Consider the following 18,787-nt stretch of genomic DNA (forward strand, 5'->3'; position numbering starts at 1 on the left):
AGGGGGATGGGGTCACAAACCCCACAGCAGCACCGCACACCGAAGCAACAACCTCAAATCAAGAGAATTTTGGCTGCAGCTGGGGATGCAGAGCCAGCTCCTTCCCTACAGCTGCCCCATGTGTGATAACCCCAGCCACTGCCTGCCTGGCAAAACGCAGCTCTGTCAAAGCACAGAACGGGGGCAGAGCTATTTTATTGCTGAACCCCAAATATTTATGGTCTCCTGAGGGTCCCATCACATATTTCCAGCAGTAGAGGGGCTTGCAAGGACTCTGCCTTGCTACCAAGGCCAGAAGGTGACTCTCCCAGGGGTGACATGCCTGTGAGTCCCTGCCCAGAACTGCAGCAAAAGGCACCAAAGTTAACTCAAACCAAAAACTTCACTCCCACAGACGTGGAAAGCCACAAACCACCAAGCAGGGAAATGAAACAAACCATGCAATGCTCTCGTCCCTCTGGCTTGTTCTGTCCTTTTGCCACTGTGAGCAAGATCAGCTCCATTTCCTCTTGCTTCAACTTACCCAGGGGAATAACCCTGATAGACAAGAAAGGTTTTATCAGCCCTCAGGTCCCTATCCTGCCTCCTGCTGCCCTTGCCATTGACATGAGCTGGGGTTTGTCCCTTGGGATCCTTTATCACAGAGCCATCATGGAAAGCCCTCCAGGACCACCTGCTTCAACCACCCCCTACCACCAATGTCACCGCTTAACCATGTCCCCAAGCACCACGTCCAACCTTTCCTTGAACACCCCCAGGGACAGTGACTCCACCACCTCCCTGGGCAACCCACCCCAATGCCCAACCCCTCTTTGAGCAGAAATGTCTCCTCATTTCCAGCCTGAACCTCCCCTGGCGCAACTTGAGGCCATTCCCTCTAGCCCTATCGCTAGCTATCTGCGAGAAGAGGCTGACCACCACACACAGGGACCACAAACCCTATGGCGAGGAGCACCAGCCGCACACAAACACAACCCCAGTCCCTCTATACACCCCTTTTCCTTTTTACACCCAAACTTTTCCCTCAGGGTTTAAATGGCTCGGGGAGGGGAGGGGAAGGGAGGGACTACAACTCCCGGCGTGCCCCGCGCGGGGCGGCAGCCATTGCCAGCCCGCCGGCGGGCGGTTGCCGTGGAAACGGGGGGGGGGGGGGGGGCACACGCTGACCTGTGCGGGCAGGATTTGGGATTTTTTTTTTTCATAGTTTTTAACAATTTTATTTTTTTCAACGGCTATCTGATGAGCTGCAGACAGAAGGAGCTGCGCTGGGGATAGAGCAACGGCAGGCCACCTGTGCAGAAGACCCTAGAAAAGCCTTTTTTAAAAAAATTAAACTTAATTTAAATAATATAAAAAAAAGCTATATATGCATTTTGAAAGTAAAAAAAAAAAAAAAATCAGCACTTAAAACATAGAAAAAAATAACAACCAGAAGGTGAAGCATTGGGGCCATGACGCCATCTCCCTACATCTTCCTGCCTCTGTGCATCCCTACCACACAGCCGTCCCACCAAAATCCCCCAGAAGCCAGAACTGTCCCCAATTTCTGCCCTTCTCGTGCCACGATGCTGCCTGGTGGTCGCTGTATTAATTTATTTCTAGGAAAGTCCAGCGGTGAGAGACACCCAGCAGTTCTTACCGCTCCCACCACCATCACTCTCCACGGGAGCAGGGTGTTTCAAGAGGAAATAGGTGCTTTTCTTCCCTTTTCAGCCCCAAACTGTGTGATGACCTCACTGAAGACACTGATTTTGGTGCTCTCGGGCACAGCCAGGTCCTCAGGCAGCAGGTCAGGACTGCAATGTCCTTACAGTGGTCATTCACTGCACCAAACATCACCGCAGCTACAAACATAACCCGTGCCTGCGCGTGCCGCAGTTCTAATATTTACCTCCTTGGGACATATCACAGCTGTCACCTGCTGCTCATCAGCAGCCACGTCTCACCCAGCCCCGGTTCCCCACTGCAAGCTGACCCCACATTACCCACTTGTTCCTGCAGAGATCCTTCGGGCACAGCTGCCACCCTCCTGGCCATGTCTGCGCCCCGCCATCAGTACCTCACCTTGATGGAGCCCCAGAGCACCGAGTTTCTGGGTGCTCTGCAAACCCTGTCCCCAAAATGCACCCTGGGCATCAAGTCAGTGCCTGTGACCTCCCCTCTGTGGCCTGGGGAGCCGGTGTTACCGGTGGATGCAGGTTTTGCCTCATCCCAACGCCTCCACGGGCTTTTCCAGCCACAGGGAGCCGGGGGGAATTTCCTCCTGCATGCACCCAAATCCCCGGGGGCTGCTTGGTTGGCAGGGTGCACGACTTGCCTTCCTTCTCCTTTTTTCTCCCTCCTTTTTTTTTTTCCGTCTTTTTTCCCCTCCCATAATGCCAAAGTTATTTTTTTTTTCTCCAACAGGTTCAGGTGGAGGTGGAGCAGCAGGAGGGAGGGAGGAACGGCCAACTCCTCCTGCAGGCCTGGCGCCCAGCGATTGGGGCGGCAGGGGAACCCAGCAAAGGGCACGGGCTGAACCGGGGAGGGGGGAAAATAATAAATAAAAAAAAAAAAAGGAGAAAAAAAAACTCCAGCAAGCACTGGTCCGGCAGGTCCAGTCGGCTCAAGCGGCGCAGGAGGGAGGCAGCTGGCAGGGAGCCCGCAGCCTGAGGAAGCTCCTGAAGGTAAATGCAGCTCTCCGCTGCTTCCCTTTCCGCGTCGAGGTTGTCTCGGACAGGGTCTGTAGGGTCTTGTCCTCTCCCCACAAGCCCCACCGCTCTCCTCTGGCTCCCCAGACAGCTTCCATCTTTGCTGCTTGCTCCTCTGCTGCCATGCTTCCCTGCTCATCTTGCTCTCTCCATGGCTTTGCTCTGGGGGGATGCCACAGCCCAACCATTGAGCTCAGATTGCTACAAATCCGGCCTGTTCCTTATCCCAAGACATAGGAAATGGGAGCGTGCTACACGTTGCCCTGTGCTCCTCCTCCAGCCCTACACTGAGCTGCCCTCTGGGCACTCATTTTGGGCCCCAGAACAAAGGAGCCCCAGCTGTCCCTCCCCATGGGACTAGGGAGGCATCGAGGGCTTCCCTCAGCTCTCTGGCAAGCCCACATTTTGATGGGACTTAATATTTGCAGTGATGAAATGATGTGAGAGTGACCTATCTGGGCTGGACGAAGTGCAGGCTGAGCATCCCACCAGGCAGGGAAAGCCCCACGGCACCCCAATACAGCCAGGTAGGGGAGGGGGGCTCATCTCCAGCCCCTGCTCTTCTATCATGGAGAAACCCAGTTAATCACGGAGACACCCAGTTAATATTTCAGGTATTGTTCAGCTGCTCAAGTGTTTCCTGTGTACCTTGATCCCCAACTTCACCTGGCACCAGGGCCTCTGTGCCAAAGGGAAGCAAGGTGCCTCCGTCCCCACTCCCAGCAGCGTCCCAGCATGGCTTCTCTGGGGACAAACTGGGTTTGATCATTTCAAAACCAGTTTGAGTGGTGAAGGGCTGGGGCAAAGAGGCAGCCAAGGAGGATTTTTACCCCTGCTGGCCCCAGCAGTTATGCTGGGTGTGTTTACGGTCGCGCTGCCTGGCAGAAACACCGACAACGTGACGTCCTTGCTATTCCCACATCAGCCCCGGCAGGCACAACACCCGCACTGGGGGCTCTGCGGGCGTCTTGGGACAGAGGAGCCCAGCCCCACCGCCAGGCTCTGCTTCACCGTTTGCTCCTGGTGCCTCTGCGAGCTATCAGCAGGGTGCGGGGTGTCCTCCCTGGTTCCCTTTCTTCCCCTGGGTTGATTGCAGCCTCTGGTCGTGCGATGCCAGCCGGGGGCTGGTCCCCAAGACACTAAACACGCAGGGCATGTTGTGTGGCTGCGCCTCTCCCCGGGCACGGCCACAGGGCAGCACCGCACCAAGCCTCCTAATGTGGCCAGGAGCACTGCACCCATTTAGATTAGCTCAACGGTATGAACGCTCACGAGATAGGGAGCCCGTGCTGCTATAAATAAACCACCCCATGGCTTAATTTGCAATCTCAATGGGCACCTTGGGCTGAAAGCAGCACCGTGGCCAAGCCGTGCGGCACGGAGGAGGGTCCCCCGCTTGCACACCTCGACAAGTGGCTGTGTTCAGACCGTGGCCTCTGGCTGGTTTTAGCTGGTGGAACATTGTCCCAAAGCCATGTTTTTAATGCCCCACAGCCCTTAGTTGGTCATTAATCGCCTCCTGACCAGGAATTTGCAGGCTGTGAGTTAGCACTGTGCAGGCAGAGCAGGTGACTTACTGGCTGTGCTTTGGCTTCGCCCCACGGTGGCACCCACCACCCCGTGACCCCAAACTGCTACAGGGGGGGAATAGGGCACTTGCCCAGCGTTATGCCAACCCAGGAAAGAGCACCCAGTGCTCACGGAACTGTTTCTCATCTCTCCCAGCCCCAGTCTGCCCCGCGGCAGTGGTGGCAGCGGCAGGAGAACTTTGCCCCCCCCGGCAGACGGCACGCCGCAGGGGCCCTCCTGCCACGGGTGGCCCGCCAGCAATGCCAGCAGCTGATCTCTCCTAACCATGGCAGGTAGGCTGCAAAATGAAACATTTCACATTTTTTCAGCTGGGGAGGACCCCGTGCTCCTTGGGCATGGCAGAGGTCCTGCTTGTTGCTCCGGGGGTGGGTGAGGGGCTGTCCAAGCCCCAAAAACCGGCCCAGCCTGCTGCAGCGCAGCTGCAATCGGTGCTTGCTGCCAGACCCCGGCGGCTGAGCTTGTTTTTCTGGGGGAGCTGGGCTGGCTACGGGGCTGTCGTGCTTTCCACGCTGCTGGAAGGTGTATCCCTGATGGCTTTCCCCTCTGAAACTCCCTTCCCACTGTGCCCCTAGCCCTTTGCAGCGTGCCTCCTGAACTTCTTGCGCCTGCTGCCAATGAGACGCTGGTGCTGGCGCTGGGGAGCCGGATAGCCCTGAACTGCACCGTGCGCTGGGCAGCCACTGAGCACTGCGAGCCTGTCTCCTCCTGGACCAAAGACGGGCAGTGGCTGGGCAGCGAGAGCAGCCAAGACACCACTTGGTAAGTAGCCTGCCCCAGGGTACGTCTGCCTGCCTGTCTGTCTGGGTTGCCCAACCCACGGGAGCTCCTTCTCTCTCCAGGTTTGGCCAAAATGCCTCGGAGCACCTCCTCGCCACCGTCCTGCAGGTCAACCTCACGCATGATGCTGACTTTGGGGTGTTTGCCTGCTGGGTCAGCAACGCCACGGCCACCTTCACCCTGCGGCGAGAGGGTAGGGGCACATGGGGACCAAGTTCTGGTGGGGACAGGGCAGGGGACAAAGAAAGGACACCCAGGAGGAAGGTGGTCACGGAGGGTGGCCACAGCAGCCCCATGGGTATCACAAAGCAGGCGCTGGGGACACGGCTGCATGTTGGGGTGCAGAGCACCATACATTAAACCCAGAAGCCTGCATCTGGAGCCACTGACCGCTCACTGTCCCCTTCCCCATCCTTGCAGAGGCCGCGGGGCACGTGAGTGCGGTGCTGGCAGCCCTCATGGTCCTGGCCCTCCTGGTGCTGCTGGCGGGGCTCTACGTCAGGTGCCGCCTGAGCGTGCTCCTCTGGTACAGGAACCGCTACGGCGAGCTGGAGATAAACGGTGAGAAGGGCGTAGAGGACATGGTGCCCCCCTTAGGACAAGCCTCCCCTGGGCCAGGGGCTCAGCAATGTGCAAAGCCCCCACCCCAAGATAGGCTCCCCTTTTCCCCATGGTCACTGCCTCCCCAGATGGGAAGCTGTATGATGCCTACGTGTCCCACGCCACCGCCCCGGATGACCGCAAGTTCGTCCACTTCATCGTGAAGCCACAGCTGGAGAACCGCTATGGCTACAAGCTCTTCCTGGACGAGCAGAACATCCTGCCCAACGCTGGTAGGCACCCAGCTGATGCCCACCCAGCCCTCTGTGGGGCTGGGCAGAGGGACACCTGGGCTTGGAAACCAAGAGGGGACAGGGGAAGGGCTGAGCTGCTTGTCTCTCTCCCACACAGAGCCATCAGCCGACCTGATCATGAACGTAAGTCGGTGCCGGCGCCTCATCGTAGTCCTCTCCGTGGCCTATCTGGAGCAAGACTGGTGCAACAGCAGCTTCAGGTACGAACCTGCTCCTGTCAGCTCCTCGGGGAGAGGAGGCAGTGGGCCCTCACCCTCCTGCCCCATGCCTGACTCACAGGGAAGGCCTTTGGAGGTTGCTGGAGCTCTCCAAGAAACCCATCTTCATCGTCTTCGAGAGCCAGTACCGGGAGATCACGCACCCTGCCATCAGCCTGCTGAAGCAGCACAGGAACCTGGTGACCTTGCTGGTGTGGCGTGCTGGCTCCATGGTAAGAGCGAGGTCCCACCCTGCCAGCACCCCCCTTTTGGATAAAAGTGCCCCATTTTGCGTACACTCAGTGATCAGGAGCCCTGTCCTGCTCCGGGGCGTCCCCCAGCCGAAGCAGCAAAACTTTGTCCCCATGCTGCCGTGGCTGCTCACGTCTCAGGGCCGGGCCATGAGCTGCATGCAGCAGGTTGGGCCGGTTTCTCTGCCGCCATGCGGGCACGCTGCCATGCCGGGAGCACAGCTCTCACCTTGGCTGAGCTCCCAGCTCCAGAGAGAGAGAGCCGAGCCCCACAGAGCCTGCCACAGCCCCACACGGGCTGGGCTGGGCTTTGCTGCAGTCCTAATTCAACTGGGTCCCTTCTTACCCCACGCAGACCCCGTCATCGGACTTCTGGAAAGAGCTGTGCCTGGCCCTGCCCCGCAAGGTGTCCTTCCAGAGGACCATGGGGGACCCGCAGACCCAGCTGCAGGAGGACAAGGACCCCATGCTGATCCTGCACAGCAGCTACCTGGACAGCCGTGGGGACCCCCACCCCGACGGAGACCTGGGTGCAGGTTTGTGTCCTCCACCTCCTCTCCCACTGGGGACAGATGTGCTGGGGACGGGCAGACACGTGCTAGGGGTCACCTGCCTGCTGTCTCTCTGTGCGATGCACAAGGGCAGAAGTTTGCTAGCCCTGGGGTACAGAGGTGTTAATTTTATTGGCAGGGCCCTGAAGGATCCTTTTGAGCCTGTGCCAGTGGGTTGGGGGGGTCAGAGGGGCTGCTCAGAATGGGGCCAGCCTCACAGCTTGCCCCTTTGGGCTACATTTACACTGCTGTAGTGGTAACGTTGACTTGAGCCACTTCCCCAACACCTAACCCATCTCCCCAACTCCTTCCAGGCCTCCGTGGATACCTTTTCAGAGGACCCCCACCTCCCCACGTCAGCAGCCTCGGGGTGCCCGCAGCTTTGGCCGCCGGCCCGCCGGAGGACACGCAGCAGAGGGATGGGCACAGAGCCGAGATCGACATCTCAGACCTGGGCTCGCGCAACTACGGCGCCCGCACAGACTTCTACTGCCTGGTGACGGAGGATGACATCTGAGCAGGGCCACGACGGGGAAACGGGGTGCCCCCCTGCTCCGCAGGACTGCATGGAGCCAGGTTGCAGCTGGAGGATCCCAAGTGCTGTGGCTGGACCAGCACTGGGAAGAGAGGAGCTGGCTCCTTCTAGCAGCACGTTCTCTGCTTGAAAACCACCGCAGGGCCTGGGCACCCTTGGGTGCTGGGTCCCCCTCCCTTGCCACGGGTGGAAGGGACATTTTTTCCACCTAACGGACAAATTTGGGGATTGACGATGCCCTCCAAGAAGCAGCGTGCACTTCTGTCCCTTTTCCCCTCATGCCTCCAGTGGCCTGGGCTGGAAAACCACTGGGAGCAGCCGTAGCACCGCCGGCTGCAGCACCCGAATCCCAGTGGCAATAAAACGCTGCTGCTTGGAGCAGCCCTGGTCTGTCTGCAGGGACATGGGTGGCACTGGTGTCCCAAACAGGATGAGCGTGATGGCAGCACAGGGCCAAGCTCCCCCACGCCAGCACCCCGCGGGCCCTCTCCTCCCCTCCAGCAGGCGCAGGGCTGTTGTTCAAGGCCTTTATTTCGGGGATACACAGTGCTCGGGGAGCTTGGACACGGAGAGCTGGGGAGACAAACGGATCCCCCGGACCTCGCTGGGCCCAGGCGTGCCAGGACAGCCGCATCGGGGGCTGCTGCAGCCCCTCCTGGCAGCGCTGCCTGCTCTCCCCTCCCCTGCCTGCCCCCCACCCCCTGTACCTATACTCTACCCCGTTTCCCAGACAGGGCGCGCAGCACACCCCAAGCGCAGGGCTCCCCCTACCAGCCCCAAACCCCCTGGCAGACCCAAGCGACCCCCAGCCCTTCCCCGCACGCCCCAACCCGGCCTCTGCCTCTGCAAAGTGAGCTTTGGACCCATGCTGGCGCCAGCCCGCGCCGGGCACCGAGGGCATCTCCCCACCCCATGGGGAGACACCGCCCAGCAAACACGAGCTGTCTGGCCCTGCCCAGATCCTGCTTACGCAGCACCAGCCCCAACCCCAAGCCCTTAACAGAGCAGCAGCAGTGCCCCAAATGGTCCCTGTGGGGTGCAGGGATGGGGACAGCCCATCTTCCCGCAGCGGGGGCACGGGCAGCCTCAGGCACATCTCCAGGTGGAGCCCCCAGCAAAGGGAGGACTGAAAACCACAGCACTGAAGCCAGTCCCAGCTCCTTTCAAAATCTGGGGAGCCAACAGCAGCCACCTTGCCCCCTCCCCAGGCTCCCTGCATTGTGCAAAGCCCCGTCCCCGTGCAGCCAGGGCAGGACCAGTGGCACAGGCACCCGGCACGCTGCGATTTGGGGAGCTCGGCCCTATTAGTGGGGGGGAGCTGGAAGAGAAATTCCCTCAAAAGCCCCCCTCGCCACCAGCACTGCTTTGCAGGAGCCTCCCCAGAGCTTCTGCTCCTCGGCCAAGCCACGAGACGAGCTTGAATTGGCGCAGGAAGGAGGGAGGGGGGGGCTTTGCAGCACCTGCGTCTCCAGCCCAGGAACAGGGTGCCCAGCAGAGGGGTTGCAGGCACGAGGGGTGCAAGGAGCAGCCGGGGACTACGCTACGCAGCAGGGTCCTGTGGCGAGCAGCTTCCCCAGGGCACAGGAGGCAGCGAGGAGCGTCCCAGCAGGGAGAGGAAGGGCTGTGCAGTCCCTTCTCTCAGGGTTTGTCCTTACAGGCTGAGGAAGTCCTCCTTCCGGTACCCCTTCTGCAAGAGAACAGGTCACCTGTCACACGCCGCGGGGACACCGCTGTCCCCGCTCCTCTAGGTGCCTGCCACCAAGGGGATGATGCCGTGGGGATGTCCCCACCTCTTCAGGAGGCAAAGGCAGAGAGGCTGAGCAAGCGGTGTGCCCGGATGCATCTGGGTGGCTCGGTTTTCCAGGGCGAAGGCCCTGGCCCTGGCTCCCTTGGGCTCCACCCCAGGACCCCACAGGAGGGAGGTACGTACCACCTTGAAGTCCCGGTGGAGCTTGGTGTACTGCCACATGTTGCCCAGGAGGCTGGCCGCCGCTCTGGATGACTTCTCGTTGTCCGAGCTGGAGCAGAGAGAGGCTGCGATGAGTTTTTGGGTGCCACCAGGCACGGGGTGCTGCCCACCAGCCCACGGATACCACCCCAGGAGGGCCAAGGACTTAGGGGAAAGAGGCAGAAGACTACAGGCTGGGGCCCACCACAACGGGCTGGGTGGCTGCAACAGGCAACCCCACCATGGGGTGTCCCAAGGAGGCTGTAAAGGGATGGAGGCCAGCCTAGAGGGCACTCTGTGCTGCTCTGGGGATTCCCAACACCAAGGGAAGGGAAGGGAGGCTGGTTGTGAGCCTCGTCCACCTCGCTGGAGCAGGGGAAGAAGGGGAAGAGCAGGACAGGACTGCAGGTCCAAGCTAGGAGAGGGAGCTCCCACCTGTCCCTTCTCTTCTTGATGTAGAAGAGCTTCCTGAGGCCATCGAAGTAGACGATGTCGCGGGCTGCCATGGGGCTCTCCACCACCAGGTTGTTGAGCACGGCAATGATGTTCACGATAACGTCAGCAGGAGGTGCCTTGTCCCCAACGCTCCCTGGCAGCTTCTCAATCAAGTGGCTGACCACCTTGGTTGCTGGGGGGCAAAGGCAACATGTCAAAGCCCCGGGGGAGGTGTGACAAGGACAAATCAAGCGAGATGGCGGGGCTGAGGCAGAGCAGAGCACACAGGAGACGTTTGGGGAACAGGGAACAGGGAGGACACCTCGCATGCCAGCACTCTGCCTGCCTCTAGCTGTGAGCTCAGCAGGCAGGAAGGTGCTGAGACACGCCCGCAGGTAACCAGAGGCCAAACCGAGGATCAAAAAGGGTGGAGAGCGTCCAGCCCCAGCCCTGCCCGGCCCTCCCTGGCACTCACACATCTCGTCCTTGTTGCGCGCGTGGCGGGACAGGTTGCGGATGAGCCCCGTCAGCGAGCGCAGCTGGTGGTGGTCGGCAGTGCGCACGCGGTCCAGGACGGGGTTCAGGATGCGCTCCTGCTCCAAGGCCAGCCGGCTCAGCACGCCCGCCCACTGCAGGGGCAAAAACACACGGTGGAGACACCCGTTAGGATCACCAGGCACCCACCTCCTCCCACCCCATTCCTCCTCCTCCCCTCCTCCTCCCCTCCTTGCCCAGCGTGGCCAGATGACCGGGCTGGCGAGGAGTGTGGTGGCCACGTCCCTCCAGTGATCAGCAGGAACAGCCCAGCGAGATGGGACAAGCCCAGGGGATGCTCCCCTCATGTGTCCTCACCCTGCGGTCCCCAGCAGTGATGTTCTGCAGGGCGCCCGAGGCTGCCTCGGTCGTGTGCTTGTTGAGCTCGCAGCGCTGCAGCAGCCGGTTGTAGATGCCCACGATCTGTGGGTTCCAGAGCCACTCCATGCCCTTGGGGTCCTTGGAGACCTCTGTGAAGGTGACGATGTCCGCGTTCAGGTAGTGCTGCAGGGATGGGGACAGGGTGCAGTGTTAGACCTAGAGGGGTGTCCCCTCCACAGTGCCCCTTGCCCTTGGCATCCCCCCGTGTGCACGGGCACCTCCAGGACCTGACAGGGACCCGGCAGGTCACACCCTTCGGCATGGGGAGGGCTGGCACCCATTGCCACACGCAAGTGCCATCTGATTCACCCTCTGCTGAGCTCACCCGTCTGTCCCACCCAGCAGCCAAGGCCAGCGTCCACCTCCACCCCGCTGTCATCACATCCACCAGCTGCTTCCCTGCCCCGGATGATGCGGCTGGCACAGCACAAAAAGGGTGACCCCCTCCCCAAAATCGCCCTCTCCCTGCCACTGACCTCACGTGCTTTCTTGCTCTGGGGGCTGAAGCAGCCCACCAGCTCCCCCGTCATGGTGCCACCGTTGTTCCTGCGGTGGCCCTCCAGGCGCTGGAGGGAGGAGGGGGGCATTTCGTCGTACAGGCGGTAGGAGAGGTTTCGCAGGACACAGACTGCATTCTCCACGCTCTGGGGAGAGAAACAGGGCACAGAGGGGTCAGTCCTGGAGAGCACAGAGCGTGGGCACATCCCCTGGGGGGCAGTCACAGGGGGTCCCTACTGGGGATCCACGGCCAGAGTCACACCAATGGCACCAAGGCTGGCAGCACCCCGCTGTGCCCAGTAAGCTTGGACATACCCAGAGCAAATCCCAGGGCTCACCTTGTCCTCCGACTTGCCCACCTCCAGGGAGCTGTTCACATAGTGGATCATGGAATCCACCAGCCCGTGGCACTCACGCATCTTCTGCCGGGTCTGCTGGCTGGCAGAGCTGAGATTCCTGGGAGGGGAACAGGGATCCATCACAGCAAGAAGGGGATTTCCCCTGACCACCACCTCCTGGTGCCCCAACTCTGCGGGGAAGGCAGCTAAAGCCACGGGGCTGACAACACTTTGCCTTGATGCACCAGAGCTGCAAAGGATTGGGACCCCAGAAACAAGCCCTAGGGACCTTTACCCTCAGCAGGAGTGGAGCAGGTACCTGAGGAAGCCCGTGGAGTTGTAGAAGATCTCTGCCTCGGAGGGGTTTTGCTGGATGACACCTGAGCCACCCAGCCCAGAGAGGGGGACCAGCACGAGGTCTGTGAGCTGCTCCAGCGTGTCCCGGGCCAGGCGATCCTTCAGGTTGTCGCTGGAGGAGAGATTCCACAGGATCCCTGCACAGAGGAGAGGGATCCTCAGACCTGGGGACAGCTGGAGAGCATGCCCACCCTGACCCACCTCCCCAGGGCTCACACTGGCCACCCACAGCCAGGCACAGCAACGGGACAGCTCGTGGCGGGGGAGACCACCCAGCTGGGTGCCGACAATGCAAAGAAGTTGTCCCCACCAAGGCGGGGGTGGATCAGACCCATCTCACGCCAGGAGGACCCCTGCCTGCCCCTGTGGCCATCTCTGACCTGTGACGTTCTTGCGGAGCTCATCGTCGGGCTCCCGCAGCGTCCTCATGAGCTCGTAGATGCCGTTCTCCTCCACCAGCGCCAGCTTGTTCTCGGCGTTGTCGTAGATGAGGTTGCGCATGGCGCCGGTGGCGTGGCGCTGCACCTCCTGGTTGGGGCTGTTGAAGAGCTTCACCAGCTTGGGCATGGCCTGGAGGCTGCGGGCCTGCGAGGGGAGAGGCCAGATGGGTTGAGAGGCCAAGCCCCTCTCCCTTTCGCTTGGGGTCTGGGGCTCCTTCCACCTCTTTCACCCCTCCAGGAGCGCCCCACGGCAGCAGAGAGGAGCAGGGGACCCGATGAAAGCACGGATAGCCCCAAGCCCCATCCCCTTTGGTTCGCAGGTGCCCACCTGCTTCTTGGCGTTGCTGTCGCTGTAGCATTTGTGCTGGAGGTAGGCAGCGCCCAGGACCTGCAGGTTGGGGTCAGTGGCTATCAGGTATTTCACCGCGGAGGGCAGGTCGATGTCGTCAAACCTGGAAGCCACAGGCAGATGAGGAAGAGCCCAGGCAGGACATCCCCTGAGGGTCTTCTACCTCTGCTCCCCACCACGTCCCAAATCTCCAAGACCAGCCAACCCATCACACTCCTTCCTGTGGCTGAGTGAGCATCTTCCCACCCTCACATCTCAGGATGGGCTGCTGGCAGGAGATAAAGGCACACAGAGGAGGTAAAGGCACTTAGAGGCCGCTCCACACCATGGTACCTCACTATGGGGCTGAATCCTGCCAACCACCTCACCTCTCCTGCTTCCCTCGCAGCAAGGCGATGCCAGGAGGGCTGGAGGGTTTTGCCCTAAACCAGCCGAGTGCCTAACGAGGACACAAAGGACTCATCTGCTTGGCACTCACCCTCCCGACTGCTGGGTGAGCAGTGTGCTGTGCCCGTTGTACATCTCCATGCCGCGTTGGTCCTGGAGGTGGTGGCTGGACTCGGCCAGGCTGCGCACGGAGGGCGCACGGGAGCTGTGCTCCACCATGCCCATGTAGGAGCCCCCGATGCCCGCCTGCGAGGACGGCTGGATGCTGCCGAAGGAGCTGGTGCTGAGCCGGGAGCGGTTGTTGCTCTGGAAGCGCTGCAGCGTGCGCATGGCCGGCGCCCGGATGGTGCGGCTCTGGGGCACCTCGGTGCCATCCAGCCAGTCGGAGGAGCTCTTGGCGTTGGAGCCAGCGCTCATCTGCCTCTCGAAGGTGTACGAGCGGGTGAAGCCGCCGTTGCCTTGGCTCTTGTAGAGGGAGCGGTGGCCCATGGGGTCCAGCTGATCCGAGATGACGCTGTAGCGGTCGTCCGCGGCGGTGGGCGGCAGCGGCCCGTCAGCCAGCCGCAGGGAGCGCAGTGACAGCGTGTCGAAGCTCTGCCGAGCCCGGTAGTTGCGCTCGTGGAAGGAGCTAGGCCGCGGGGAGGTGTTGGCAGCCTGCGACATGGCGTAGCCGGTGCCGTAGGCCCGGCCCTTCGCTATGCCCCCGTTGCTGATGGTCGCCATGCGTTTGTGCGGCGTGAGGTCCACCGCTGACCGCGAGGACCAGCTGCTGCCCTTGAGCGTGCCAAAATCTTTCTTGGCCATCGACTGATACATCTGCAGGGCGGAGAGCACAGGGTTAAGGGAGGATGGCCGTGAGCCTGTCCCCTCCATCCCCACCGCGAGCAGAGGGAAGAACAGAGCCAAGAGCCCCCTCGGCTCTAAGTTGCAACTAGAAAAGCTACAGCTAGAGGCTGGGCATCCCCGGCTGACTGGGAGATGGGTCCCAGTGCAGGGGCAGATAGCGAGCCCCCCAGTACGTACCGAGCTTTTGGAGTCCAAGCCATTGCTCTGGGAGCGGGAGCTGAAGGACGGGCGCAGGGTCGTGCCGTAGTGACCGCCTGCGGGATGGAGGGTGGAGGCAGTGAGGGGTGCGCGCACATCCAAGCAAACGGGGAGGCATTTGGGCAGCCTGGGACCGATGCAGCCCCCCTACCCTGCTGCCCTAGGGGTAGCAGAGCCCCACTGGGAGTTGCCGTGGTGCCAGGGCAGTGGCAAGAGGGATGAGCGAGTCGGAGGACTGGGGATGCGCCTGCCTTCCAGCCACAGAGAGCAGGAAGAGGCCGTGGAGACAGCGCGCCTCCCACGGCCTCCCTGCCTTTCATCGTGCCCCGACGGCGAGAGGAGTAATTGCTACCTTGGCAGGGACACGGTGGCTCAGCACGGCTCCCCTTGGCCTTACCCGGGCTGGGATCTGCGCTCAGAGAAGCCTGCTGTGCCCTGGCCGGGACGCTTAGACATGGCCTCCTGCCGCGGGAGGCTGCAGAAGGCAGAGCCGTGCCACCACAGCCCACCGGGTGGCCGTCAGCAGTGGTGCTGAGGCGTGGGTGCCACCAGGTGTCGGAACAGGGACAGCTTTGGGGCTCAGGGGTGAGCAAGGCAAGAGCTGGGAGCCCCCAAAAGCCAGTCCCAGGGACGGGGCACGAGGGAGGAGGACAGGGAGACCCTGCCAGCGCTGTGGCCACAACGGGAGCGTGACCTGCACCCACACCCAGCCTCGGTGAGCCCAGGGGTGCCGCGGGGGCTCTCCCCTCGCCGCGGCGCAGCCCAGGGCACAATGGGGAGAAGCAACAGGGCGGAGGCCAGGAGCTCAGACGTTAAATGGAGGCGCTTGGAGCCCGGCCAGCAAGGCGAGACGCCGCTGAGAACCCAGGGACGGGGAAGGCGCACAGCCCGCAATCCCCAGGGAGCACAAAGCGGGGAGCGGGACCCCACTTCCCTCAGGGTGGGGGGAAACTGAGGCACGGGGGGAAACCAGCCCAGGCTTCACCCTCTTTGCTCCGGGGTGTGGGGCAGGTGTGGGCACGGGAAAAGGGGAACCCCCCACCCCCCTCCAAAAGAATAATAATAATAATAATAAAAAGCCACCTGGCGGTCTCCCACCTCTGCCGTCGACCTGGTCGAGCACGGCGGCCTCGGGGTGCGCGGCGGCCGCCTGCCCCCGCAGCAGCATTCGGATGCGGACCTGCTCCTGGACGCGGGCGCTGCGCAGCCTCTGGGCCTCGGCTGCCTCCCGGCCTCGGCCATCCAGCTGCCGGTCGGAGGGCAAAGCCAGCGAGCAGACGCCGGCCTCGGGCTGCAGGGCCGAGAGCAAGAAGTTGTTCGTCTCCTGCATGGTGGCGGTGGCGGCGAGCGGGGCCGAGGTGAGCGGGGCCGCCCTACTACGCAGGTGAGCACGGCAGGGCGGCGGCGGGGCCTTCCCTGAGCCGTAGGGAGGCACCCGGCCCGCCCCGCCGCCGCCACGCCTCGGCGGCCGCCGCTCGTCCCTGCTTTGGACAAGGTGGCCGCGAGCCCCCCGCCACCATTGAGGCCCCCCCGAGAGGTTCCCACAGGTGGAGGTGCCAAGGGGCAGCCTCACGGTGACAAGGGTGTAAGGGGTGTGGAGGCTGCCCCAAAGGGGTTTGGGGGAGGACGTGCCTCAGGCTACCGTGACTCCCTTGGCAGGCTCCCCATTAAGCCCCAGAGCCTAACCAGCTGCCCTACCAGTAAGCCCCGGAGCTCCCCATTAAGCCCCAGACCCCTGCATTGAGCCAGCAGTGAGATGTGGACCCCTATGTGGTCCTGCCAGCCGACCCTCGGAGAGCCCCCGACCCCTGGGCAGCCTCCCTGTTGACCCGCAGACCTTTGTGTGGTCTCTCTGCCGAGCCCTAGACCCCAGCACAGACCCAGCAGTGAGACCTGCACCACCCCATGGCCTCTCCAGTCCATCCCAGAACCCCAGGTGACCCCCCTGGAGAGCCCCAGACACACATAGGGCAGCTCAGAAGGGTTCTGGACCACCAGCTAGCCTCCTTGTAGCCCTGGTCAGTCCCACCAGTGAGCCTCAGACCTCCACGTGCCATCTCCTCGGAGAGCCCCAGGTCCCAGGCAGCCCCTTAACACTGACCCTCACCCCCCAAATTCCCCCCACCCCAGCTGGGGCGCAGGGCTGGCCCACCAGGGGGCTCCACAGGGGGCAGTAATTAGGGGCCAGGCTCTCCCTGCTTTGCTTTTCAAATCAGCCGGGGAATTAAACAACAATAATAATAATAAATATAACAACAAAGGGGGCAGCTCAGCGCCGCCGGGCTGGTGGCTGTGCGCATGGAGGCAATGAATGTGGGGTGACTCAGCTGCTGCCGTGCACAGGCACTAATTAGGCTCGCCCCACCCACCCAGCCACCCTGGCCGACCCCAGCTTGGGGGGCACGCCTGCTTTTCCCCAGCCCAGCACGCTCCCGAAATCCCCACAGCTTTGTCTTGTGCCAGGCCGTAAACCACAGCTTTCCCCTCTGCCCAAATTCTTTCCCTGAGCCACGCACTCGTGAACTGAGCTGTGTACGTCCTCAGCCTCGGGACGGGGTTGGAGTGGTGTCCGCGGTGGCTTTGGTGCTCAGCGTCACCCGCTCCGGCCCCGCCTGGCAGAAGCGTCTTGGGGTTTGGCAGCTGGTGAGCTGGCCGGGACTTGCAACACCCAGCGATGACAGCTCCAGACGGCAGCTTTTGTGCTTCGGTAGGAGGGGGAAAAGAACAGGGAGGAATGTGCCGCCGTCAGCAGGAGCAGCGGCTTATTCTGGGCGGGAGAGCGTTTTATGGCCAGGCAGCCTGTCCTCTGCTTTGATGTGGTCCCTGGTGCTGGTGGCTGCAAACCCCAAAACCCCAGGGCCACCGCAGCACCGTGCCCCGGGACTGATGACTCCCCCCCCGCCTCTCCATCTCTCCCTGGGGAGCTTCATAAGTTTGGGGATCACACCTGATCCTTCCTTTTCGGGGTCTGCAGCCCTAAGGAGACCCCGCTCCCGGCTCCGTGCCCACCTCGTGCCACCCCCACGGGTACACCGAGTTAGCAGAGCTCGGCAGGGCGCTCCCAGCCCGCATGAATCACGTCCCCCCCGCCCCGGGAGCAGGCGTTCTCTCCCTGTGCAAGTTGCTGCTTGCTCGCGGCCCCATGCCAGGCTCCGAGGGACTCGGGGACACCCCCCAGGCAATGCCTCCGCACCCCCAAAGCGGGCAGCTGGGGCTCTGCAACCCCACAAAATCATTCAGGATGGGGCACTTAGAAAGAAAACCAGCAGCACATCGGCACAGCGTTCCTATTTGGAGCAGAACCAAGGAGATGTGGCCACAGCCAGAGCGACGCGGGGATGAAAAAACTCTGTGGACACACCAAAGCAGCAGCTGGCTCGCACCCTGGAGGCACCCCTGTCCTCTCCTCTGTGCCACAACTAACGCCGTGTCCCCCCGTGAGACCTCCGTGCCCGGGGGCAGGTTGTCCCCTCAGCCCCACTGGGTGCCTGTCCCCAAAAGCAGGTCCCCAGGGAGCCTGTGGCTGCCGGTGCCACTGGCGGTTCAGGCAGGGAGTGGCTGGCGGCACCGCAGCGCACGTGGGCCACCCTGCCCGTGGTGTCCCTTTGACAGCGGGGACACTGAGGCATGAGGACATTTAGGGAGGGACAGAAAAGCTGCTTGGCCAAAGCTGGCCAGGAGCTGGCCGCTGACAGACCCATCATCCAGCACGAGCTGCCCCTTGCCACCTGGACGAGCTGGCTGTGGGGATGCCAAAGGGTGGCTGATGCCACCAGCTCGTCCCAGTGGGACCCACGGCCCCTCAATGCAATGACAACCTGCAGCAGGGACAGCCACACGTGTGCGAGAGCAGCGGGCACGTACCTTGTTGGGTGGCCCTGGAGGGCCGGTGCCCTGCAGCATCCTCCCTCCCGGCCAGGCGCGTGCCCCTCCGGGTGCTTTCGGGGGAGCCGAGCACCCCGCTGTGGGGTCGGCGTTGCCGTCTGTGCTGTGGCGGGTGTGGGGCCGCGGCAGGGCCCGCCCCGGGAGCTTACCCAACCAGTCTCTTCACCGTTGTTTTGCATGTGTGCTCAAAAACCCGCTTGCCTCACAGCCAAGTTCGTGCTTTTGGGGCTCGTGACGAGGCTCCGGCTCTCGGTGGCTCTGTGACTTGCCATCAGTGGGGTTCCACGGGTCCCTCAGTCCCCGTCACCTCCACTGTGGTCCCAAAAGCCCTTTGGGGCCCCACCACCGTGCCCCTTTGGCTAATGCATCCTGCCCAATGTGGGCCATTGAGCCCCCCGCCCAGCACAGGGCACCCACGGGCGCAACAAGGGGCTTCCGAAGAAGACAAGAGGGAGCAGAAGCAGGGGAGGGGGACACAGCTTTTGGGGCAAGGGGCTCCCCCCTGCCCTAGAGGCTCCCGGGGAGCGTGTTTGCATGTGTGGGATTGAGCAGGAGCCCTTTGAAGCCCAGATAAGCCGAAAGGGAGCGTTCCAAACGAGCCAAACCAGTTTCAGGGCCATCTCTCCCACCAGTGCCGGAGCCGCGGCTCCACACCGCACCCAGTGCTTGCCAGCCCCCTTTGCCCACCACCACCCCTGTGCTCAGCCCCACAGCCGGCCCTACAGAGCTGCTGGGCCACAGGCTTG

The 18,787-nt window shown here is 62.3% G+C and overlaps 2 protein-coding genes across 3 annotated transcripts; one reads left to right on the forward strand and one right to left on the reverse strand.

Moving 5' to 3' along the window:
• The first annotated feature begins 2,457 nt into the window (after positions 1 to 2,457).
• Positions 2,458 to 7,823, forward strand: SIGIRR (single Ig and TIR domain containing). Its single transcript, XM_027458363.3, has 10 exons — positions 2,458 to 2,666; positions 4,416 to 4,552; positions 4,853 to 5,039; positions 5,120 to 5,250; positions 5,478 to 5,618; positions 5,747 to 5,890; positions 6,009 to 6,111; positions 6,191 to 6,341; positions 6,715 to 6,895; positions 7,225 to 7,823. The coding sequence occupies exons 2-10, from the start codon at positions 4,546 to 4,548 to the stop codon at positions 7,425 to 7,427; spliced, it is 1,248 nt and encodes a 415-aa protein (XP_027314164.1). The 5' UTR covers positions 2,458 to 2,666; positions 4,416 to 4,545; the 3' UTR covers positions 7,428 to 7,823.
• Positions 7,824 to 7,958: 135 nt separating this feature from the next.
• Positions 7,959 to 18,429, reverse strand: PKP3 (plakophilin 3). Of its 2 annotated transcripts, none has more exons than XM_027458362.3 (14): positions 18,021 to 18,429; positions 15,240 to 15,447; positions 14,136 to 14,212; positions 13,204 to 13,928; positions 12,705 to 12,828; positions 12,317 to 12,521; positions 11,899 to 12,073; positions 11,580 to 11,697; positions 11,220 to 11,387; positions 10,681 to 10,866; positions 10,304 to 10,457; positions 9,829 to 10,021; positions 9,376 to 9,463; positions 7,959 to 9,132 (listed from the first exon to the last, which is right to left on the reverse strand). In XM_027458362.3, the coding sequence occupies exons 1-14, from the start codon at positions 18,057 to 18,059 to the stop codon at positions 9,097 to 9,099; spliced, it is 2,496 nt and encodes an 831-aa protein (XP_027314163.3). In that variant the 5' UTR covers positions 18,060 to 18,429; the 3' UTR covers positions 7,959 to 9,096. The 2 variants fall into 2 exon arrangements, with proteins under 2 accessions (XP_027314163.3, XP_038036126.2); XM_038180198.2 differs by having other exon boundaries at positions 15,255 to 15,447; positions 18,021 to 18,419.
• Between the last annotated feature and the right edge of the window lie 358 nt (positions 18,430 to 18,787).

The sequence above is a fragment of the Anas platyrhynchos genome, chromosome 5, assembly GCF_047663525.1.
Source record: "Anas platyrhynchos isolate ZD024472 breed Pekin duck chromosome 5, IASCAAS_PekinDuck_T2T, whole genome shotgun sequence".
NCBI classification, from domain to species: Eukaryota; Metazoa; Chordata; class Aves; order Anseriformes; family Anatidae; genus Anas; species Anas platyrhynchos.

What these genes read in the sequence shown, in the direction of transcription:
- SIGIRR (XM_027458363.3), top strand. An exon ending in TGGTGCAACAGCAGCTTCAG is followed by an intron (nt 6,112 to 6,190) that starts GTACGAACCTGC and finishes CCTGACTCACAG; the next exon opens with GGAAGGCCTTTGGAGGTTGC. An exon ending in TGTGGCGTGCTGGCTCCATG is followed by an intron (nt 6,342 to 6,714) that starts GTAAGAGCGAGG and finishes TACCCCACGCAG; the next exon opens with ACCCCGTCATCGGACTTCTG.
- PKP3 (XM_027458362.3), bottom strand. Translation starts at nt 18,059, where the DNA reads ATGCTGCAGGGCACCGGCCCTCCAGGGCCACCCAACAAG. An exon ending in GCTTGGACTCCAAAAGCTCG is followed by an intron (nt 13,929 to 14,135) that starts GTACGTACTGGG and finishes TCCGCCCTGCAG; the next exon opens with ATGTATCAGTCGATGGCCAA. An exon ending in TGGGCAAGTCGGAGGACAAG is followed by an intron (nt 11,388 to 11,579) that starts GTGAGCCCTGGG and finishes TTCTCTCCCCAG; the next exon opens with AGCGTGGAGAATGCAGTCTG.